The 25,631-nt window shown below is 44.2% G+C and overlaps 1 protein-coding gene across 3 annotated transcripts in view; it reads right to left on the bottom strand.

Moving 5' to 3' along the window:
• Nucleotides 1–576: 576 nt before the first annotated feature.
• Nucleotides 577–25,631, bottom strand: part of LOC132870975 (zinc finger protein 850-like) — a 72,175-nt gene continuing 47,120 nt past the window's right edge. The window contains exons 3-6 of one of the 3 annotated variants that reach the window (XM_060905021.1): nt 23,835–24,106; nt 10,788–10,855; nt 10,450–10,619; nt 577–5,933 (exon numbers count right to left, since the gene is read on the bottom strand). In XM_060905021.1, the coding sequence (XP_060761004.1) occupies nt 3,664–5,933; nt 10,450–10,619; nt 10,788–10,855; nt 23,835–24,106 (2,780 nt within the window). In that variant the 3' untranslated portion in view covers nt 577–3,663. The remainder of the gene's footprint in view (nt 5,934–10,449; nt 10,620–10,787; nt 10,856–23,834; nt 24,107–25,631) is intronic. The other 2 variants (XM_060905022.1, XM_060905023.1) reach the window with 2 other exon arrangements.

The following is a 25,631-nucleotide window of genomic DNA, read 5'->3' as shown; positions in this document are numbered from 1 at the left end:
TACATTATATTAGTATGAAGAACTTCAAATGTATTAAATTTGTAACCAGGTTTGTGTGTTACACCTAGGTAATCATTATAAATAACCGCGATGCCTCCTCCTCTGCCAGTGAAACGAGGCTGGTGTATATAACCGTATCCAGGAGGACTCGTTTCATTTAATGCTATATATTCATTTGGCTTAATCCATGTTTCAGTTAAACAAAGTACATTAAACTTCTTATCAGTAATGAGTTCATTAACCATTAGCGCTTTAGATGTAAGAGATCTAATATTTAACAGCCCCAAATTGAGATCAAAGGTGCTGGCAGCGGCTGTACAGTCAGTATGATCTAATTGTATATTGATTAGGCTACTGGAACAAATTCGCTGAATATTTCTACTTTTTTGTTGATTACATGCTTTCGCCTCACCAGGCCCTCTCTTTCCACCCCCAAACTCCAATAGGCCTGCGCATAGCAGTTATTCCACAACCCCTACCCTAGACTAACACTATACCTTACCCCAAAATTAACCCTCACCCTAAAACCCAACCCTAACCCCTAAAACCTTACCATAACCCATCACCTCACCTTCATTGTTTCCCTCTTCCCTACTCACAATCTTAAAATAAACCCTCCCCCAAGAAAAACCCAAATGCAACATGGGGATGACTGCATGGCATTGGTGGAATATCGAGGAGAAGCCCTAGGAGGGACAGTGCACAACACGGCCTCCATGAAACTGAACCCTAACCACTTAACCCTAGACTTAAACTGTCTTGAGTCATGAACACTACTTGGAAGGCTGATCCATAAATATGGGGCTTTGTAAGTGAAAGCTCTGCCCCTGATGTAGCCTTTTCTACTTGAAGTGCCAAAAAATAGCCTATACCTATTGATCTTAGGAGGCATGGCAGATATTCACTCAGGTACTGTGGCTCGAGACCATTCAGTGCTTTAAAGGTCAATAGTAGTATTTTATAATCAATATGAAATTAGATTGGGAGCCAGTACAATGTGGATAAGACAGGGTTGATGTGGTCATATCTTCTAGTTCTTGTAAGGACTCTTGCTGTTGCATTTTGAACTAACTGGAGCATGTTTATGCACCAACTGGAACATCCAGACAGTAAGGCATTACAACAATCCAACCTAGAACTAATAAAAGCATGAACTAGTTTTCCTGCATCATGTAGTTACAGGATTACTTTTTTTTTTGCAATATTTCTGAGCTGAAAGGTGGCTATCCAAGCAATATTATCTGCATGGGCTTCAAATGAAAGACTGGAGCCAATAATCACACCAGTCTTTTACTGCTGCCCACGAAGAAATAGAAAGGCCATCTCGAGTTACTATTTAATCAGAAAATGTACTTCTAGCTGCATGTGGTCCTAGTACAAGTACTAGTAATGTCTTGCCAGAATTAAGTAGAAGGAAGTTAATAAGCATCCAGTGTCGAATGTCCTTTACACATTCCTTAATTTTATTAAGCTGGTGTCTCATCTGGCTTTGCTGAAACATACAACTGTGCCCACAGCATAACAGTGGAAAGTAATACTATGCTTACAAATAATATTACCCAGAGGTAGCATATTTTAAGAAAAAAGCAATGGGCCAAAGACGGCACCTTGTGGAACACCAAACTTTTCTGTATGCATGCTAGTCACCATTTACTTGTAGCAACTGACAATAATCAGTTAAATAAGACCTGAAATACCAGAGGACCGTTCCTTTAACACCAATGACATTTTCTAGACCATCAAGGAGAACAGTATGATCAGTGGTATCAAAAGCTGCACTAAGATCAAGCAGCACAAGCAAGAAGACACAACCCTAATCAGGAGCCAGTAGTCGGTCATTTACTACTTTAACCAGTGCTGTCGCTGTGCTATGATGAGGTCTAAATCCTGATTGATACCTTTGAGGGATGTTACTTCCATGTAGATATGAGCATAACTCTTATGCCACAGTTTTTTCGAGGATCTTGGAGATGAGAAGTTTGATATTGGCCTATACTGGGACAGCTGACAAGGGTTGAGGTGAGGTTCTTTAATCAAGGGTCTGACAACTGCTAGGTTAAAGGATTTAGGTACACAGCCATTGCTAAAAGAATAATTGATTGTTTTTCAAAGAGGTTTGATTGCTTCTGGTGTTATCCGTTTAAAATAAATCATATAGGTAAGTACACAGGTTGAAGATTTTGATGAGGAAATAAGTGAAATTAGTTCAGTCTCTCTAAGGGGTGTAAAACAAATTGTTGCTGTGATGTAGTTATACTGTTCTCTCAGGGGTACTTATCAAACTGTCTAGTTTTAAATTAATAGTTTGATATTTTTGCCTGATATTTTCAATTTTGCCATTGAAAAAACTTCATCAACACTACATATTGAAGGTATGTTTCTGTGTTACGTTTCTGTGTTTTTCTTACTAAAGTATTCCATGACTTAAGATTATTTTTATCATCTATTAGGGTGGAGAAAATTGTTGATCAAGCAGCATTAAAAGCTTGTCCATGTAGTTCCAGAGGCTCTCCTTCCATGCCAATTGGAATACTATCAATTTTGTTTGATGCCATTTTCTAATTTTATGTTTTAAGGCGCATGTGTGATTGTTATACCAGGGTGCTAGTTTTTTTTTCTCCTGAATTATTTTCTTTTAAGTTGAGCTACATTAAAGTAGAGCAGAATATTGACTCTCAGCATTCAGTTAGCTGATCAAGTTCTGTGGGGTCTGACTGTGAGCCAATCAAAAGTTGATAACTTTGAAGACTACTGATAAAACTTTATGCAGTCGTTGACGTGAATGTACTTTTGACGCGATGGTGTGCAAGGTACACATAGCATTGCTAAAACATTTCAAAAGAGAGGAGATAATGATCTGAGGGAGCTTCAGACTGTGGAAGTGATGATATTTCCTATGCTTAATATAAATACAAGTATTAGATTGAGAGTGTGACCACTAGGAATCATACAAAAACCTGAACAAAAATAGGGTTAGGTCCTATGACATCCTGATTAACCCCTACTGAATCTAGAATGGACACGAATGCTGTTCTCAGAGTCTTCCAGGTGATCAAAACAAATAATGTCTAACAATTAATTCGTTGTCTAAAGAAATCCGCAAATTCAGAAAGAACTTCAGAATATAGACCACGGGTCTATAAATAATAATGAGCTGAATCAACTGCATAGACTTTTTTAGCTACATACGTTAGGATAAAGAACTTCAAACAGACTGAATTTTTGTTCAGGTTTTTGTACGACTCCTAGATTATGATTATAAATAACCGATGCCATCTCCTCTCCCAGTGAGACAAGGCGGATGCATATAACTGGACAAGCTTCATTTCACTGCTCCATAGTCATTTGGTTTGATCCACATTTAAGTTAAACATAGTAATGTTAAACTCCTGTTCAGTAATAATTCCATTAACAATTAGTCTCATGCTGTAGCACTACACTGATGAGAATTGCAGTTTAATCGTTACTTGTATAGTGGTAATTAATGATTACTTAAGGTCAAAAGAAAAGATTAATAATCTTGTTTTAAACATCACTATAAAGGTACATATTTTAAAACAGTCAAGTAACATGAACAATACATTTCAAATTACAGGTCATTTTCAGCCGAAACAATCATAATAACCATATTTAATGTGACTACTTTAAACTTTTTTTTTTTTTTCAGTGATGCAGCGTCTCTCCTGTGTGAATGCACTGGTGTCGTTGGAGATCACTCTGTCCAGTAAAACTCTTCCCACACTGTGAGCAGTGATGTGGCTTCTCTCCTGTGTGAATGCGCTGGTGTTGCTGGAGATTACTCTGCTGAGTAAAACTCTTCCCACACTGTGAGCAGTGATACGGCTTCTCTCCTGTGTGAATGCGCTGGTGTCGTCGGAGAGCACTCTGTCCAGTAAAACTCTTCCCACACTGTGAGCAGTGATACGGCTTCTCTCCTGTGTGAATGCGCTGGTGTTTTTGGAGAGCACTCTGCTGAGTAAAACTCTTCCCACACTGTGAGCAGTGATACGGCTTCTCTCCTGTGTGAATGCGCTGGTGTCGATGGAGATCACTCTGTCCAGTAAAACTCTTCCCACACTCTGAGCAGTGATATGGCTTCGCTCCTGTGTGAATGCGCTGGTGTTGTTGGAGAGCACTCTGTCCAGTAAAACTCTTCCCACACTCTGAGCAGTGATACGGCTTCTCTCCTGTGTGGATGCGCTGGTGTCGTCGGAGAGCACTCTGGTGAGTAAAACTCTTCCCACACTGTGAGCAGTGATACGGCTTCTCTCCTGTGTGAATGCGCTGGTGTCGTTGGAGAGCACTCTGTCCAGTAAAACGCTTACCACACTGTGAGCAGTGATACGGCTTCTCTCCTGTGTGAATGCGCTGGTGTTGTTGGAGATTACTCTGCCAAGTAAAACTCTTCCCACACTGTGAGCAGTGATACGGCTTCTCTACTGTGTGAATGTGCTGGTGTTGTTGGAGAGCGCTCTGCTGAGTAAAACTCTTCCCACACTGTGAGCAGTGATACGGCTTCGCTCCTGTGTGAATGCGCTGGTGTCGTTGGAGGTGACTCCGATGAGTAAAACTCTTCCCACACTGTGAGCAGTGATACGGCTTCTCTCCTGTGTGAATACGCTGGTGTTGTTGGAGATGATTCTGCAGAGTAAAACTCTTCCCACACTGTGAGCAGTGATACGGCTTCTCTCCTGTGTGAATACGCTGGTGTCGTCGGAAAGCACTCTGGTGAGTAAAACTCTTCCCACACTGTGAGCAGTGATACGGCTTCGCTCCTGTGTGAATGCGCTGGTGTCGTCGGAAAGCACTCTGGTGAGTAAAACTCTTCCCACACTGTGAGCAGTGATACGGCTTCTCTCCTGTGTGAATACGCTGGTGTTGTTGGAGATGATTCTGCAGAGTAAAACTCTTCCCACACTGTGAGCAGTGATACGGCTTCTCTCCTGTGTGAATACGCTGGTGTCGTCGGAAAGCACTCTGGTGAGTAAAACTCTTCCCACACTGTGAGCAGTGATACGGCTTCGCTCCTGTGTGAATGCGCTGGTGTTGTTGGAGATTACTCCGCCGAGTAAAACTCTTCCCACACTGTGAGCAGTGATACGGCTTCTCTCCTGTGTGAATGCGCTGGTGTTGTTTGAGATGACCTTGCAGAGTAAAACTCTTCCCACACTGTGAGCAGTGATACGGCTTCTCTCCTGTGTGAATGCGCTGGTGTTGTTGGAGATCACCTTGCCGAGTAAAACTCTTCCCACACTGTGAGCAGTGATACGGCTTCTCTCCTGTGTGAATGCGCTGGTGTTGTTTGAGATGACCTTGCAGAGTAAAACTCTTCCCACACTGTGAGCAGTGATACGGCTTCTCTCCTGTGTGAATGCGCTGGTGTTGTTGGAGATCACCTTGCAGAGTAAAACTCTTCCCACACTGTGAGCAGTGATGCGGCTTCTCTCCTGTGTGAATGCGCTGGTGTCGTCGGAGAGCACTCTGGTGAGTAAAACTCTTCCCACACAGTGAGCAGTGATACGGCTTCTCTCCTGTGTGAATGCGCTGGTGTTGTTGGAGAGCACTCTGTCCAGTAAAACTTTTTCCACAGTGTGAGCAGTGATGTGGCTTTCCTCCTGTGTGAATGCGCTGGTGCGTCTTGAATGCATCCTGATAACCAAAACTCTTTCCACAGTCTGAGCAGTGGTGAATTTCCTTCTGTATACCATTATGAGAAGTGTCAGAACTGAGAGTATTAGCTGATGTTGGCTGACATCTGGAGGGGATCTCAAGCTCACATTTAATCTCTCCTGATTCCCGTAGTCGCACATACACGTTATAGTGGCATCTCTGGATGTGTTTGTCGAGGTAAATTTGAGATGTATAGGAACGAGGACATGTGGAGCAGGAAAAGACTTGTAGCAGTGCGTTCTTTACTTCAGTGTTCTTTACTTCTGGAGAAACAAAAGGACAAAAATAGCAGAAATTGAACATGAAATGCAACAAGATTATAAACTAACAACACGAACCCAATGTAAGGTAGCATTTTTACTGAACCTCAAACATTCAAGATTCTACATGAATAAAGACAGACAAAAAAAAAGTTTGAGGACTGTGGCAGCAGGGGCGTGGCCAAGCGGTGGTCTGTGAATGGAGGCAGTCAGGGAAGGTAAGTGGTGGAATCATTGCACCTGATGGGAATTAATTTGTGTTTGTGTGTCTTCCCCAGTGACCACACCCTTTAAAAGGACAGAGAGAGGGAGAGCAAGGAGAGAGAGAGGGAGAGCAGGGAGAAAGAGAGGGAGAGCAGGGAAAGGGAGCTCTTTCCCCAACCAGAGCACTGCGTGCGTGTGTGGCTGGGAGTGTGTGGAAAGCTGAAAAGCTAAAAATAAGTTTTTGTGAACTCAATTCTAGCCTGCCGTGCTTCTGTGCTCCACCTACCTGGTCAGATGCAACAGTGGTGCCAAAACCCAGGAACGAGTGCAGAAGGGAACGGCCACATGGAGTCCTCCCCCTTCAAGGACCTGGTCCATGCCCTCGCCACGGCCCAACAGAGCCAGCACCAGGTGCTGATCGCCCTCTGGAAGGAGCAGCAACAACAGTTCGAAGCCCTGGTGCTGGCGCAACAGGAAGATCACCAGGCATTCCGGCACCTGCTCGCGTCGGTGGGGTCCACCACCGTCACGGACTCTCCACACCTCACCCTAACGAAGATGGGTCCGCATGACGACCCGGAAGCCTTCCTCGCTCTTTTTGAGCAGGCAGCAGAGGCGTGGGGTTGGCCAGTGGAACAGCGCACGGCGTGCCTTCTCCCCCTGCTAATGGGCAAGGCGCAGCTGACCGCGCTACAGCTCCCCGCCGACAGCCGGCTGGTCTATGCGGACCTCCGCAGGGCCATCCTCCAACGCGTGGGTCGCACCCCGGAACAACAACGGTAGTGCGTTCGCGCTTGGCCAGCAACTCCAAGACGCCTGCTGGCAGTGGCTGAGAGTCGACAACTGCGACGCAGAGGGAATCATCGATCTGGTGGCACTGGAACAATTTGTCACCTGACTTCCAGAAAGAACAGTGGAGTGGGTCCAGTGCCATCGCCCGGCGTCGCTGGATCAGGCCATCGAGCTAGCGGAGGACTACATGGTGGCCGTTCCAACTGCAGGACAGCGTGTCTCCCCTTCTTCCCTCTCTTCTCCCTCTGTTTCTTGTCCTCGCCCAATTCCCCCACCGTGGAGGCGGGGGCCGGCTCCAGCCCAGCCAGCCCGCCGCACCCGCGGTGCCCTACCGTTTCCTGCTTCCTTGTCTGTCTTCCATCCCTCAGGTGAGCGATCTCCGGAACACCGGTGCAGAGAGAGAGCCTGGGCCAGTATGCTGGCGCTGCGGGGAACCGGGGCACCTCCAGCATGAGTGCTCGGCGATGGAGGTGGGCGTGATGGTCCGGATCCCCAACGCGCCAGGGACCGCCCTCGATCGGGCCAGAGCGTATCGCATACCGGTGAGTATCCAAGGGGATACGTATCTCGCTTTGGTGGACTTCGGCTGTAATCAGACCTCAATCCACCAAAGCCTGGTGCAAGACGAGGTATTGGGAAGAGCATAATTGGTGAAGGTGTTGTGTGTGCACAGGGATGTTCACAACTACCCTTTAGTGTCAGTCCACATTCTATTTCGAGGGGAAAAATTTAGAGTAAAGGTGGCAGTTAACCCTCGCCTTACCCACTCGATAATTTTGGGGCCCGATTGGCCAGGATTTCGGGAATTAATGACGCATTTAGTGAAGAGTGGGGCCTGCCATAGTTCAGCGGGGGGAGGTCCCAGTGTGGCATTGGAGGGAGCAGCTGTCACAGAGATGTCTACGTCATCACCTCGTCAGAGTGAGGAGCAGCATGCTCCTCCCTCTCTCGGGGATTCCCTCTCGGATTTCCCGTTAGAGCAGTCGTGAGACGAGACTCTGCGGCATGTGTTTGACCAAGTGAGAGTAATCGATGGTCTAACTCTCCAGCCAAACGCCACACCATCCTTACCCTATTTTTCCGTTATTAAGGAGAGATTATACTGAGTGACGCAGGACACTCAGACTAAGGAACAAATAACACAGCTTTTAATCCCAAAGAGCCGCAGGGAATTTATATTCCAGGTGGCTCACTTTAATCCCATGGCCGGACACTTGGGGGAGGATAAGACACTAGCCCAAATAATGGCCCGGTTCTATTGGCCAGGGACTTGCGGCGATGTCTGTAGGTGGTGTACGGCGTGCCGTGAATGCCAGTTAGTAAATCCCGTGGCCATTCCAAAAGCGCCTTTGCACCCTCTGCCATTAATCAAGACTCCGTTCGAAAGAATTGGGATGGATCTTGTCGGGCCATTAGATCGGTCAACACGAGGATATCGCTTTTAGTTCTGGTGGACTATGCAAAGCGATATCCGGAAGCAGTGCCTCTTTGCAATATCAGCACGTAGTATTGCAGAAGCGCTCTTCCACATCACCTCCCGAGTCGGAATCCCCAAAGAGATTCTGACTGATCAAGGTACTACGTTTATGTCACGCACACTGCGCCAACTGTATGGGTGACTGGGAATTAAGCCTATCCACACCCGCGTTTATCACCCACAAACAGATGGCTTCGTCAAACGGTTTAATCGCACCCTCAAAAACGTAATTAGAAAATTTGTAAGCGAAGACGCACGCAAGTGGGATTAATGGCTTGAGCCCGTTATTCGCAGTGCGAGAGGTCCCGCAAGCCTCCACGGGGTTCTCCCCGTTTGAATTATTATACGGGCATAAGCCGCATGGCATTCTGGATGTGCTACGGGAAAACTGGGAGGAGGGACCTTCGACCAGTAAAAACGAAATTCTATACATTATCGACCTGCGCACCAAACTCCACACCCTCACGCACCTAACCCAGGAGAATTTGCGGCAGGCCCAAGAACGTCAAGTCCGTCTGTATGACAGGGGCACACGCCTTTGGGAATTCACACGGGGAGATAAAGTACTCGTGTCGTTGCCCACATCGAGCTCCAAATTGATCGCCAGGTGGCAAGGACACTTTGAGGTCACACTGCGAGTTGGGGACGTCGACTATGAGGTGAGGCGAACAGATAGGGGTGGGGCATTACAGATATACCACCTCAATCTACTAAAACTTTGGAATGAGGAGGTCCCTGTGGTGTTGGTGTCAGTGGTTCTGGAGAAAGCGGAGCTGGGGCCAGAGGTTCAAAAAAGAAAATTGGCATCACCCACCGCTCTGGTCCCCTGTGGAGACCACCTCTCCCCGACCCAGTTCACGGAGGTCGCCCAGTTGCAAACAGAATTTTCTGATGGGTTCTCACCGCTGCCCGGCCACACCCACCTCACAGAACACCACATTGAGATGCCCCCGGGGGTAGTAGTACGCAGCCACCCTTACAGACTGCCCAAACATTTAAAAAAAAAAAAAAAGGTGGTTCGGGAAGAACTCGAGGCCATGCTCAAAATGGGCATCGTCAAAGAGTCCCACAGTGACTGGAGCAGCCCAGTGGTAGAATTGATAATTTTAGAGAGCAGTGATCTTTAGAAAGGTAAGCTTCAGAGACATTGTCTCTCATGTTGATATAAGATAAAGAATGTTTTTGTGACACATTATTCTATTCTGCAAGGTTATCTGAAGCATGTGTATATGCAAGATAGCAGAAAATATGCCCCTGACTGTGAAAGGAGATAAAAAAGGGAGCATCTGATATGTCAGTCATGTTAAGCTGTATAAAGAGTGCGCATGATATCAAAAGGGCGCTTCTCTGGGTGAAACGCTTTGTGATTTTCATTGTGGAGAAGCCAGCTCTCACAAGGAGTATAATAAACTCATATTTCTGTCTGCTTTTTCCTAAGTCTCGAGGTGTTGAATTATTACGCTTTTCCACTGCAGTGCTCTCACACACCCATGACTGGCTAGTGTAATTGACCGAACAGGGAAGAGAAAGCATGCCAGCTCTCCCTCCCAGAGAGCCCAGACAATTTTGCTCCCTTAAGTGCCCAACCACAGATGACTGTGACATCATCAAGATTCGAAAGTGGCAATATCTGGATGACAGGGAGGATGATGGGGACAACACTTTCCTGCTGTGCCACTCGGGATCCACAGGGCATGCATTTTATGCTACTTCTGGTTAAATTGTGCATGATGAATAAAACTCCAACAGTATTTTGTGGTTTACTATACAGTCAGTTTCGCAATAACAAGATATGCAGTGGGCTGACTTCACATGTCACAAAGGAAGCCGATAGACTTCACCCTCTCTGGTTGGTCATTGTCACATGATAGAGAAGACCTACCTGGTTGGTGGAACAGGCCAAAATGAGTTCTCTGGGAGTGTGCTCTGGTTATTGTAGACTGCACTGTACAACAGCTTTCATCCCAGAAATACTGTTCGACTCAGAAATGTGTCACTAGATGATACAGGAAATAACCTCTATAACCTCTTAGACAAAAGTAACACCTTGCTGTCTGGTTGTTCCTGTAGGTGCAGGACTGAGTTCTTCCTCTTCATACCACACCAAGAGCTCATGTCCTGGGTTAATGGGTCGACAGCAACGATACAGAATTCCCCCTCGATACCGAAATGCCACAAGATTCTGTTCTTCTTCATTACGGGCACAATTCACATACCTAAAAGAGTGAGGAAACATTCCAGAAAAGGTAAAAATCAGATCAGAGTCACAGACTTGGAGAAAGCAAGGCAGAGATATCAGTGACATGAAGATAAAGTTCTTCCAACAAATGAGGAGCTGTAAAATCAAATCACTAAAACGACCCAACAACTGGTGCATTCCTCACCTCATCCAATTCACATGCATCTCTCTTTTGGCATCAATGTATTGTTCACACTGCATGCTCCTGTATACCTGTAGAAAAATACCACATTTACATTTTTCTTCACTAAATCAATCTACTGCTTTAAATTAGGTATACAGAAACGAGAGCAATGGCTCATGCCAATATTATATTAAGCCTCATGAAGGCTGAAGTAAAAGGTTCTTGACTGCATCTTAAGGTTCACAAAACGGCTGACAAGCTCCAAGGTGAATTTAGTCACTGTAGAAAAATGCAGGCAAAGCTTTTTCAGAATTTAGGCAAAGGAAAGGTTCATCATGAAAGGCTTTATGTCAGACATGGCAAAGCTGTGCTGTGAATCAGACCTCTCTGATAAATATCCATCTCTTGTTTTTTGGTCTCTAAACAGAAAGTTACAAAAATGCGCAACTTTAAAGTCAGTTCTGTCACTAAATGGGTTTTATATAAAATATTTTGGATTTGTACAAGTAATATTTATTTGCCATAAGTGTTTGGGAGATAATGTTGGTTTAGTTCAGTGTAGCAGTGTTCATTTTTAATTTAAAGAATTTTAAATTTACTTTTAGTCTTAGTTGTGTACTGAAAATTGCAGTTACATTTTAATCTTTTTTTTTAATCAAGATTTAATTAGTGGAACTCAATTTTAATTTTAGTCTAATTCTAGTTTAGTCATAATTTTCTCAGATAGTTGCATGGTATTTGTAAAATGTGCCCTGTAGTTTAAAAGGAGAACTGAAGGCAAATTTATCATCAAAATTCTATTTCTCATTTTATAAAATGTAGGAATGTATTTCTGATAGCTATTTTGTCACTGCTATAGCAAGTTATGAGTGTTTGAAATATGCTATGTAATATATCAGTCCATATGTCAAAACAATGGCTGTAAATGAGATTCGCAGAGACCTGTGCGAGACTTCATAGGACGGAAGTAAAACGTACAGCAGAAATCCAAGTGACCGGCTAGGGAGCATGCCTTGCGAGCAGACGTGTCTACCGGAACTCCTGCAAAATCTTATTAAACTCATATATTGTGAACCTTACAATAATTTAGACATATGGCCACCTCGGGCATAAAGTGTTCAATCATATTTCTACAATGTCAAAGTCCTCTAAAGAGCTGAGAGAATGCCAATCGACGACGAGAAACACTGCCAACTCTACGGCTAACTCTGAAGCAGATGCTAATACTAAGAACATGGAGACGCTTACAAAAGCAGTTGGTGCAATACAAGCTTCAATCGACTCATTTCCTGAGGAAAATCGTGCATCCATTGCCTCTCTACAAACAACGCTAAATGCACTTGGCCAGAGAATCGCGAGTGTGGAGAAGGGAGTGAATGAACTTGATAAAAGAATGGGCTGTGTCGAGCTAGCACAAGCCACCCTAGCTAAAGAGAATGGTGTGCTGAGAGACAAGGTAACGTACTTGGAAAATTACACAAGAAGACAGAACATTCGAATTGTAGGGATTAAAGAAAATGTGGCAGGGCCAAAGCCAACAGAGTTCATTACTAAACTTCTTCTGGAATTGTTGGGAGAAGACAACTTTCAACCGCAATTGTGCCTGGATAGAGCCCACAGGAGCTTAGCCCCCAAGCCTGGGGAGGGCGACAGACCACGACCATTCGTTGTAAAGCTACATCACTTCCAGACCAAAGAGCGGATACTGCAGCTTGCCCGGGAGAAAGGTACGCTTACCTACAATGGATCGAGAGTCCATATTTTCCCCGACTTCAGCCCAGATGTCAGCAAACGACGCGCCGCCTTCTCCGAATCCAAACAGATGCTTCACACAGCCAAGATCAAGTTCGCTATGTACTACCCGGCCACACTGCAGTTCAGCCACAACAATAAGAATATGAGGTTCACCGATCCCCGGGAGGCTCTTGCTTTCATCAGCAACAACATCGCTGGGTCTTCTCAGTCTCCAGCTTCAGGTCTTCCCGAGGACAATTAAGGTGACGGGTCAAATATAAGATTGATATGCTAGGCTACTACTACCTAGCTTGACCAGGGGGAAAGGAAATATTTCGTTCTGTTTTATTATGTTCCATGAACCACGACCGGCCTTCATGCAATTGATTAAGACATTTATGTTATGAGCATACGGTCAAAGACTTTTTCCTCTCCACTGTAATAACTAGATTTGTACGATAGCGATTTAGTAGGCTTCATTGACAGATGTCAGACGGCGTTCGAGGTTCACAATGTTAAATGCTTGTTAAACAGCAGGAGGGATGCAAATGAGAGTTTGCGGAAATTCAACGTGTTTGGGGGGGGGGGGTTGTCATTTTATGGCATTAGGGTTTTGTTCATTACATGTGCATTGTTACTATGCGTGTTTTCTGTATGTTTTTAATTTCTTTTGTGCATCCATTAATATCTTAAAATCATTCAAGATGGATCAACATTGATATATTTCAAGTGTTTAGCCCTAATGACACATGATACTTCCAATTCAATCTCAGGTAACAGGGATGTGAATATTATAAGTTGGAATGTGAAGGGTCTCAATCATATGGTAAAAAGGAAAAAGGTTCTCACATCTACAACATCTTGGTGTGGGGATAGCAATGCTACAGGAAACTCATCTTCGAAATAGAGATCTTAGGATTCATAAAGATTGGGTTGGACAGATGTTTCATTCAAAATTTGACAGTGAAAGTAGAGGAGCAGCCATCCTTATTCATAAAAATATTCAATTTAATGTCACGAACACTATTTCTGATCCAAATGGTAGATATGTGATGGTGGTAGGAAAGCTATTTCAACTCCCTGTCATATTAGTTAATATTTATGCCCCCAACAGTGATGAGTGTTTTTTTAAAAGGATGCTAAGCTCTATTCCTAACCTAGACACTCACCATCTTGTGTTATCTGGGGATTACAATCTGGTAATGGACCCAGATTGGGATCATTCACCTCACTCTGTCTCTAGACCAACTAAATCAGTAAAAGTAGTGCAAGCATTTATGGACATGCATAAATTGATAGACCCATGGAGATTTAAAAATCCCACCAAGAGGGAGTATTCTTTTTTCTCTAATGTACACAAATCTTTTTCCAGAATAGATTTTTTTAGTGGATCCTTTTCTCCTAAATGCCATTTCTGATTGTAAATATAATCCAATTATGATTTCCGATCATGCCCCTGAGAGTATGACTAGGGATGTTAACCGATGACCGTTTGACCGATGGTTGACCGAATCAACGTCAACCAGTTAATTTTTTTTTTTGGTTGTCGGTTAAAAAAAAAATCAATCATTTTGAAGCTGCCGATTTTGGAGCGGAGAACCTGGAATTTTGTGTTGTAAACGCTTGGGGCATGCCATGCGGTGCAAGGACGACAGCTGACAAATCAGAAACACCCATTCAGTCATGTCCCGCCCTCCCGCCCCAGTTGAAGACAGCTGCCACTCGGCGAAAGAAAAGTGTAGACAGAGGCTTTTTAGCTAACAAATTACTATTCTGTTTTTTTTTTAAATTATTATTAGAAGGCACATCGAGTTTAGTCCTGCCTTGGCCAGTGCATTCTGAAAGTATGTTTCGGTCTGTAGCCAACAATGCATGTTATTGCAGATCAGATCTCTCCACACAAACTAAAGGCGCAGATGCTGACTTTTGGAGGGAAGGGGAGAGGATGAAATGACAGCGGTGTCTGGAGGGGGAGTGACAAACGCAGCTTTTATGTCTGTGAGCCAAGTCAGTGACGGCTTCAGAGCAACTTCAATACCATGCAGTAATGGCGTGTTGATATTGGTAACGGCGTTATAACGATTGTAGCTAATTAATTAGATTACCCGGCGTTATAACAGCCTTTATTTTAACGCCGTTATTCCCATCACTGAATGTTCTGTACTTCTTCTAGCACTTTATTTTCAACGCCATCATGGCCAACTGAAACTGTCTAAGCTGGAGCCATTTGTCCTCCGCTCCAATACAAACCCCTCGACATCAGTGCCGCGTTTGACTAAATGTTTCGCGCTGTAGAAAAGGTAATGTTAAGGGCAGCGACTGGGACTGAATGTGCGGATGCTCGCGGGTAGATTTAGAATAGATTCTAATAATTCCAATTCCAGAATTTTAAACTCATTGGTTCACTGACTTTAACCAGCTAATGAGGCTCGGTGGTCGGTCAAGATTTTTTTTTTTAGTTTTCGCCATCTCTAAGTATGACCATAAAACTCCCATCTCAAAGGCCAAGACGGACATGGCGACTTGATCCTCTGCTGCTTGCTGACGATGTTTTTGTGCAGTTTGTTTCAGAACAAATAGATATCTACTTGGATATAAACATGACTGATGACATTTCAGCATCAACTTTATGAGAGGCACTTAAGGCACATCTTAGAGGACAGATCATTGCCCATAGTACATATACAGGCATGTGAAAAAATTAGGACACCTCATGAAATCCTGTGTATTTTAAAATATATTTGGACATATGGGTATTTAATGTAAATTTTAATTAAAATGAGGGATCCAAGTAATATAACTAAACAATAAAAAAATAAGAAAAGCCTTTTTAAAACTTTCTGTAAAATTTAATTAAAAAATAATGCAATTTCTGGTGAGGAATAAATTAGGACACCCCCCTATATTATCCCTCTTAAAATGTTGAAAATCCCAAACAGGTGCATCACGTCAGGTGCACATGATTAGTACATCGTTACCCAGCATTTGAATGGAGCCTTGCCCTATTTAAACCTCAAATTTAGTTTGGTGTGGCCCTGACAGTTGGGATGTTGAGGTGAGCGCCATGGTGAGGTCTAAAGAGCTTCCTGATGCCCTCAGAAAGAAGATTGTGGCCGCTTACGACTCTGGTAAAGGATTCAAAAAGATTTCAAAAGCATTTAACATTAGCCATTCCACCATTCGCAAAATTATTTACAAGTGGAGGACATTTAAAACAACTGCCACCATGCCAAGATCTGGCCGTCCGAGCAAGTTTACCCCAAGAGCAGAACGCAAGATGGTCAAAGAGGTCCTGAAAAATCCTAAAGTGTCATCAAGGGAATTACAGCAGGTTCTGGCAACTGTCAATGTGAAAGTGCACGACTCTACCATCAGAAAGAGACTGCACAAGTGTGACTTGCATGGGAGGTGTGCAAGGAAGAAACCTTTGCTCTCTAAAAAAAACATCAAGGCCAGACTGAAGTTTGCCAGAGAGAACATAGACAAAGACCACGACTTCTGGAATAAGGTTCTTTGGACAGATGAGTCTAAAATTGAATTATTTGGACACCAGAACAGAAGACATGTTTGGCGTAAACCAAATACAGCCTTCCAAGAAAAGAACCTCATACCAACTGTAAAGCATGGAGGGGGCAGTGTCATGGTTTGGGGATGCTTTGCTGCAGCAGGACCTGGCCAACTCACCATCATAGAATCCACCATGAATTCTACTGTGTATCAGAGGGTGCTTGAAGAAAATGTGAAACCATCTGTCAAAAAATTAAAGCTGAAGCGTAACTGGATACTGCAACAAGACAATGACCCAAAGCATACCAGCAAATCCACCAAGGACTGGCTAAAAAAGAAGAAGTGGAGAGTCCTGGAATGGCCAAGTCAAAGCCCTGATCTTAATCCCATCGAAATGCTGTGGGGTGACTTGAAACGGGCTGTACATGCAAGACACCCCTCAAACATCTCACAGCTAAAAGAATTCTGCATTGAGGAGTGGGCCAAACTTTCTCCTGATCGATGTCAGAGACTGGTAAAAGGCTACAAAATGCGTCTCGTTGAAGTTATATCAGCCAAAGGGGGCAACACTAGCTACTAGGGGGTAGGGTGTCCTAACTTTTTCCTCCATTGAAATACATACTTTATTTTTTTTCTTTTTTTGGATTTGTCAAACAATGTTCATTTTTGTTGTTAAATTGCAATCAAATCACTTTCTTTTTGAAAAATACATAAAAACATGCCTGGATATTGGTATGTGTACCATTTCTAAATAAAAAGCTGATTATTTAATGGGGTGTCCTAATTTTCTCACATGCCTGTACTAGGAAAGTCCACCAAAATAACATTACAGATCTGTCCTCTAGAATTAAAGCTTTGGATAGCCTTATATCTAGCTCTCCAACCCCCGATAGGATGAAAGCGAGAGTTAGCTTACAGACTGAAGCTGATCTTCTATTAACTACTGAGGCAGAAAGGCTAATCTTTAAGTCCCGTAGTCGATTTTATGAAGAGGGTGATAAACCTTCCAAACTATTGGCCAGTCAGCTTCGTCAAAAAGCAGCATCCCATGTCATTTCACAAATTAGATTACCTGATGGTGTATTAAGTGAGGATCGTCAAACCATCAACAATAATTTTCAAGAGTTCTACTCCAAATTATATTCGTCAGATTTAGATCTAGATCAGCAACAATGAGACACTTTTTTCTGTAACTTAAACATCCCCACTATTGACTGATACAGAAGAAAAATTAGAACAACCTATCATTATAGAAGAAATCATCACTGCAATAACGTCTCTACAAAGTGGTAAAGCCCCTTGTCCTGACGGATTCCCCAACGAATTTTATAAAAAATTTAAGGAACAATTGGCCCCACTTCTTCTTTTAGTTTATAAAGAATCGGTAAAAAAAAAAAAAGTTCTCCCACCCACACTCCGTCAATCATCCATCACACTACTACTGAAAAAAAAAAACAAGGATCCACTTGATTGCGCATCATACAGACCCATCAGTTTAACAAACTGTGATGGTAAAATATTTTCTAAAGTCATTGCACTTCGCCTTGAGTCAGTCCTTCCTTACTTAATATCTGAGGACCAGACTGGATTTATCCAGGATAGGCAGTCCTATTTTAACTTGAGGCGCCTGTTCAATATCATATATACTAAGCCCAATAAACCAACCCCAGAAGACATTATATCACTTGATGCTGAAAAGGCATTTGATATGGTCGAGTGGGATTATCTCTTCCATACACTGCGAAGATTTGGATTTGGCTGCAAGTTTATTAAATTGATAAAGTTGATATACACAGATTCAACTGCATCAGTTTGCACCAATTCAATCTCTTCTGATTATTTTTCTCTTCACAGAGGTACCAAACAAGGTGACCCATTAAGTCCATTACTTTTTGTTTTAGCTATAGAGTCATTGTCAATAGCTTTAAGAAACAATGGTAACATAAAAGGTATAGAACATGGGAGCCTAACTCACACTGTCTCACTATATGCTGATGACCTATTATTGTACATCACCAACCCCATCACAGGCATACCCGAGGTCCTAACTGTCCTGGAAAACTTTGGAAAAATATCAGGCTACAAACTCAATTATAGTAAAAGCAAGTACTTTCCCATTAACAAAGGTGCTGAAACATATCCGAACTTACCATTTAAGCTCTCAATTCACTCCTTTACATATCTGGGGATAAAGGTTACCAAATCATATCTTTTTAAGAATAATTTTGCTGCTCTTCTAGAACATACCAAAAACAGACATCAAACGCTGGTCCACCCTACCATTATCTCTCATCAGGAGAATAAACTCTGTAAAGATGAATGTAATACCTAAATCCCATCTCGTCTCCTTCCGCTTTATCCGGGACCGGGTCGTGGAGGCAGCAGTCTAAGCATGGAAGCCCAAACTTCCCTTTCCCCAGACACCTCGGCCAGCTCCACAGGAAGAACATCGAGGCGTTCCCAGGCCAGCCGAGAGACATAGTCCCTCCAGCGTGTCCTGGGTCTTCCCCGGGGCCTCCTCCCAGGGGGACATGCCTGGAACACCTCCCCAGGGAGGCGTCCAGGAGGCATCCGAAAAAGATGCCCGAGCCACCTCAGCTGATTCCTCTCCATGTGGAGGAGCAGCGGCTCTACTCCGAGCTCCTCCCGAGTGACTGTGCTTCTCACCCTCTCTCTAAGGGAGCACCCAGCCACCCTGCGAAGGAAACTCATTTCAGCCGCTTGTATCCGCGATCTTGTTCTTTCGGTCATTACCCAAAGCTCATGACCATAGGTGAGAGTCGGAACGTAGATCGACCGGTAAATTGAGAGCTTCGCCTTTTGGCTCAGCTCCATCTGCACCACGACGGACCAGTAAAGCGACCGCATCACTGCGGAGGCTGCACCGATCCGCCTGTCGATCTCACGCTCCATCCTTCCCTCACTCGTGAACAAGATCCCAAGATACTTAAACTCTTCCACTTGAGGCAAGACTTCTCCACCAACATGGAGAGGGCAAGCCACCCTTTTCCGGTCAAGAACCATGGCCATGGACTTGGAGGTGCTGATTCTCATCCCAGCCGCTTCACACTCGACTGTAAACCGCCCCAGTGCATGCTGAAGGTCCTGGTTTGAAGAAGCCAACAGGACAACATCCGCAAAAAGCAGAGATGAAATCCTGTGGTTCCCAAACAGGATTCCTTCCGGCCCCTGGCTGCGCCTAGAAATTCTGTCCATAAAAATTAATGAACAGAACCGGTGACAAAGGGCAGCCCTGTCGGAGTCCAACATGCACTGCGAACAGGTCTGACTTACTGCCGGCAATGCGAACCAGACTCTTGCTCCGTTCGTACAGGGACCGGACAGCCCTTAGCAAAGAGCCCCGAACCCCATACTCCCGAAGCACCCCCCACAGAATACCACGGGGGACACGGTTGAATGCCTTCTCCAGATCCACAAAGCACATGTGGACTGGTTGGGCAAACTCCCATGAACCCTCGAGCACCCTATGAAGGGTATAGAGCTGGTCGAGTGTTCCGCGACTAGGACGAAAACCACATTGTTCCTCCTGGATCCGAGGATCGACTATTGGTCGAATTCTCCTCTCCAGTACCCTGGAGTAAACCTTCCCCGGGAGGCTGAGAAGTGTGATTCCCCTAAAATTGGAGCACACTCTCCGGTCCCCTTTCTTAAAAAGAGGGACCACCACCCCAGTCTGCCACTCCAGAGGCACTGTCCCCGACCGCCACGCGATGTTGCAGAGGCCTGTCAACCAAGACAGCCCCACAACATCCAGAGACTTGAGATACTCAGGGCGGATCTCATCCACCCCCGGTGCCTTGCCACTGAGGAGCTTGCAAACCACCTCAGTGACTTCGGCTTGGGTAATGGACGAGTCCACCTCTGAGTCATCAGCCTCAGTCTCCTCAATAGAAAACATGATGGTGGGATTGAGAAGATCCTCAAAGTATTCCTTCCACCGCCCGACAATGTCCCCAGTCGAGGTCAACAGCTCCCCACCCACACTGTAAACAGTGTTGGCAGAGTACTGCTTCCCCCTCTGGAGGCGCCAGATGGTTTGCCAGAATTTCTTCGAGGCCGACTGATAGTCCTTCTCCATGGCCTCCCCGAACTCCTCCCAGTTCCGAGTTTTTGCCTCTGCAACTGCCCGAGCTGCAGCACGCCTGGCCTGCTGATACCCGTCAGCTGCCTCAGGAGTCCCGGAGGTCAACATGGCCCGATAGGACTCCTTCTTCAGCTTGACGGCATTCCTTACCTTCTGGTGTCCACCACCGGGTTCGGGGATTGCCACCACGACAGGCATCGGAGACCTTGCGGCCACAGCTCCGAACAGCTGCGTCCACAATGGAGGTAGAGAACATGGTCCACTCAGACTCAATGTCCCCCGCCTCCCTTGGAAGCTGGGAAAAGCTCTCCCGGAGGTGGGAGTTAAAGACCTCCTCAACAGAGTGCTCGGCCAGACGTTCCCAGCAGACCCTCACCATACGTTTGGGCCTGCCAGGTATGTCCAGCTTCTTCCTCCGCCAGCAGATCCAACTCACCACCAGGTGGTGATCAGTTGACAGCTCAGCCCCTCTCTTCACCCGAGTGTCCAAGACATAGGGTCGGAGATCAGATGAAACGACAAAGTCTATCATCGACCTCCGACCTCGGAGGTCGATGTAATACCTAAATATCTTTATTTATTTCAAGCTATACCTATTTTCATACCACTTTCATTTTTTAAGTTGTTCAATCAGGCTGTTTCCCCCTTTTATTTGGCATAATAAATCAGTACGCATACGGAAAGAATTTTTGGAGAGACGAAAAACCTGTGGTGGACTCTCTTTACCAAATCTTCGTTCATATTATTGGGCTGCAAACCTGAATACTATCTCCCTATGGTTAAAGGACTGGAATGGCAGGTACCCAGCATGGCTTCAGATCAGGGCTCTACACTAACACTTTTTTTCAGGAGCACACGTGCTCCTAAGTTAAAAATTTTAGGAGCACAGGGAAAAAAAATGGGGGCACAAGCAGGTTTTCATTTTAAAGGTTTATTGCAGCGCAAACCTTAGACACACCAACACATAAAACGCAAAATTCAATTGAGAATGAATGAATGAACGAACGAATGAATGAACAAACAAATGAATGAATGAACAAACAGTAGCTAAACAGAGAGCAGAGCTCAGCAGAGCTCAGCAGAGCTAACAACATCATCAAGGACAGCTCCCACCCTGGCTCTGAGTTCTTTGACTTGCTGCCCTCAGGCAGGCGTTACAGGTGCTTCAAAGCAAGGACCAACAGACTCAAAAACAGTTTTTTCCCCACAGGCCATAACCACCTTGAACAATTAAGCCTTTTTCACATTACGTCACTTACAGGGCAACTCGTATCCATTTTCAGCCTTTTGAATGTTAGAAGAGGTATACGGCGACAACATGTGTTAACAAAACCGTGTCATTCACAGATAAGATTGATAATAATATTGCGCATTGTTGTTTATCATTATGTATTGTTAGCGACCATTCCAGTCACCTATCTGCCTTGTTTTGGAAAGGAAGTTTCCTGACTTTCTATGGTTGCTACTTGTTAGCCAGCAGATTAGCATGCCGCCTCTTCTTCCATTCAAAAGGCTGAAAATGGATGCGAGGTTCTTCTGCAAGTGACGTAATGTGAAAAAGGCTAATTACATGCACTGACTGATGCCACTTCTGGCAGGTGCAACAATGCACCAACAAGGACCTAAAAGGACAGTAGTCTCACACTTACCTGATACAGTGCAATACTTATTACAGTGCAACCTCACAGAGCAACTTTTTAGTTTTTATAGCTTTTGTATATTTTATATTTCTATACTTTTACATCCATACCCAATACAATACCAAATACAGTGCAATATCCTGAGTTTTGTAGCTGAACTGAGTTTCTATAACTAATGTGCAATTAACATCTGCAACTCAACACGCCCAGTTGTATATATATTCTTTGTTTTTCTGCTGTGTTGTGACATGCACCATTTGTATATACTGTATATTATTTGTTTTTCTGCTGTGTTGTACGTTTCCATGTAAATGTTTGCACTGGGGTGTGTGCTTTCCATCTCATTATATAATTTTCCCACACCTTCTCCCGTCGTTCTAGCTTTCTTCACTACACTTTCTTCCTCATCCGTTCTTTTATTCTTGTTTCCACCATCATTGCTTTTAAAAAAACGCCGTTATTCTCTGTATAGCGAATATATTTCTCAGCTCGGTCCGAACAAGCTCTCAGTTATCTCTCAGTTGAATGATCTGATGAATCCCTAAAAAGCACTTTTCCCACTTTGAGGGTTGCATCGTACCAGCGTGCAAGACTCAACAGGTTTCTCTGCCACCGTTGGTATGGGCTCCTCACCAATGTAAAAGCGTTGCTCGAACAGCTTCCCTCTGACGACTGATATGCTCCTGGACTTGCTTGGATTTATTTTCATTCTAGCCCACTCGATGTTCTCTTGGAGCTTCTTCAGTAGTCGCCTAGTGCAGGGCTTGCTTGTTGTAAGTATGGTCATATCATCCATGTATGCCCTGATAGGAAGGAGTCGGGAGACCAGGTTTGAGCTGGTCTCCTACCACCCACCGAGAGACCCGGATGATGACCTCCATGGCCATGGTGAAAGCGAGCAAGGAGATGGTGCATCCTGCCATGAGGCCAATTTCCAGACACTGCCATGCTGTAGTGAATTCATCAGTTGTAAGGCAAAGCTGTATGCCCTGGAAATAGGATTTGACTAGGGCTGTGATGGGCTCTGGGACACTGAAGTAACTGAAAGCAGACGAAAGGAGATTGTGAGGGACTAAGCCAAAGGCAGTGACGAGGTCCAGGAATACAACATGGAGGTCTCTTCCATCTTTTTTGGCGGCTTGGATTTGATGCAAGATCATGTTTGCATGCTCCAAAACACCCAGAGAAGCCTGGGATCCCCGCCTTCTAAACAGACATGTCGATGTAGTAGTTCTTCTCGAGGTAGGCTGTCAGCCTGTGAGCCAAAATGCTGAAGAAAACCTTCCCTTCAAATGTTCAAAAGACTGATGTGGCAAAACTGGTTGATGATAGCAGAATCTTTTCGCTTTGGAATTAGGACACCCCCTGCCCTCCTCCAGGCTGTGGGTATTCCTGGTTTCTGCCACAACCACCCTCATCAGTCCCTACAGGAACCGTAAAACATCTTGAAGCATTCTTGTAAAGCCTGTATGGTACTCTGTTGGGCCCAGAGGACGATGCAGCTATTGACCGACGTACAGTTGTTACTACCTCACTCCACTTGGGAGGGCTGATGTCTAGCTGACGTCCAGGGGAAGGTATTGGTGGCATGTCGGGTGGGAGGATGATCTGTTCGCAATGCCAGCTGTCCATGTGGATTCCTTGAAGGTGAGCCTCAAGGTTTTTTTTGATGCAAGTTTGCCACTTTTCTCCTTTATAAAGTTTGTCAATATGTTTGTCATGCTTGTATGATAAAAAAATTCTAAAATATTTATCTAAATACATGACCTAGTCATTCTAAACCTGTTGAGTTTGCCGACGAAGCTCTCAACCCCAGAGAGATAAATTATACAATAAAGAAATATTTGCTTGACCATTATTCAGGTGTTACTAGTATTTCTATTATTAACAGGTGAATTTCCACCACACTGGCAAAAAGAACTGATGTAGGATCGCATTGTGATCAAATTTGTGATTTCACCACTACTCCACTTATCACTGACAAAAAGAAACTGATATTAATTGGAGACACCTTCATCTAGTCATCATATTTTCTTACTTAAATATATACAGTCTTCATAATAAATTGATGACAAAACTCACAACCAAGGAGTCTCCACTGTTCCCGGCTTCCTCTCCGTTTACAAACTCTCCCTGGTAGGGTCCGAAGTGTGCACCTACTGGAACAGTACCCCCCTTATTAAACACTCCCAGGCCTGCATCAGGGATACTGGACTTCCGGATTTCTAGCCCAGGAGGAAGAGTTTGTCTGGCTCGGTCAGGGACTCCCATGGGAACAAGAGTATCTGGGATGAAGAGGGGCAGTCCATGAATCTCACATTTGTTGAGGAAGAAGGATTTGCAAACTTCGCAGTCTGGGAGTAGAGAAAAAACAACAGGAAGAAATGAGGCCAAAATGTGTGTGTATATCTAAGACTATATACAGTAGGGGTGGGCAAAAATATCGATACGGCGATATATCGCGATACTTTGTCTTCCGATTCAATATCGATACTCAAAATTTGAAGATCGATATTTTTTCAAATAATAAATCATGTTTCAGACGGGTTGTAAATCCAGTACGACTTCTGCACCTCCGCTCCGCAAGGTGTCGCTGTGCCGCTACCTCACTGCAAGGCACTCTTCGTCTTCTCTTTTTTTCCCGGTGGTTGCAGTGCGGAAAAAAAAACAAGTAAGCATGGCTGTTAATGTAAACCTAGAGACGCCGCCGAACTTTAAGGCAGATGTTTGGAGGCACTTTGGATTCCAAAGGAAAGGAGAAAAAAAAACAGTGAGCTGGACAAAGAGTACTCACTTTGCAAAACCTGTTTCGCTCCAATTAGATACTCAGGTAACACAACAAACTTGCGAACTTACTTAGCACAACACCACCCCGACATATTAGCTCAGCCGGAGCCACCGAAACCTGACCTGAAGCAAACTACACTGGACAGCGCCAAAGTCCTCCCGTCTACTTCAGTGATGTGTGACTTACTGTAACTGTGAACTGAATTTTGTCATTTAAGACCAAAGGCAAGAAGCTGCACTTTATTTTGCATTTTCAATTTTAGTGTGTGTGAGACACTGCATTTTATTTTGAGTATTTACTCAAAGTTCAGAAGAAACATGATTCACTGAGGTTTCAATTCAGTTTCAGTGTGTGGACACTGACCCACACTGCACTTTGTTTCATAATTGTGCTCAGGGAGACTAAGATGCATACATGTCAACCTCTACGGAATGTCCGTATTTTATACGGATTTGATTCAATAAACGTAGTATACGGGGTATGAACAAAGTTATACGGATTTAAAAAAAAAAAACTTCAATATTTATTTAGAGCTATAATCAATTCCCACGATAAAATAGCGCATAACATTTACAAACGTACTGTACACTACAGAAAGCACAGACAGCCAGTAACGAGTCTTATGAAATCGCACGTTATCTTGTAGTAGCGAGACTTCGTTCCACTTCTGATCATGCGCACACCGCATTGCGAGAATCCCGCCAACCCGGAAGTAGCATTTTCACCTGAGCGACTTTCACTAGCGACTGAAAAGATTCTGAATGGGCACTCCGGCAAGATCAACACAGACACTTGCTGTGACATGCAGCCTAGTGAGGTATTGGTGCAGAGCACTAAAAAAGCTGTCATAGAGTACAATTCAGAACATTAGAGTGACACTGTGTTTTTGTCAAACATTGGAGCTTTGTATTCATTCTGAAGGTTTATTGTTATTAATATTGAATAAAAAGTAACTTGGATATATCATTGTTAATTATCATTCAAATTTTAGGCAAATTATTTTAATTTGCATCTTATACAGATTTTATAAGGGAAATACAGATTTTGGAGGTTGGTTAAACAGGTTTAAGTGACCAAAGGTTGACATGTAT

This window comes from Neoarius graeffei, chromosome 22 (assembly GCF_027579695.1).
Source record: "Neoarius graeffei isolate fNeoGra1 chromosome 22, fNeoGra1.pri, whole genome shotgun sequence".
Taxonomy (NCBI): Eukaryota; Metazoa; Chordata; class Actinopteri; order Siluriformes; family Ariidae; genus Neoarius; species Neoarius graeffei.
This window is presented reverse-complemented; position numbering and strand designations above follow the sequence as displayed.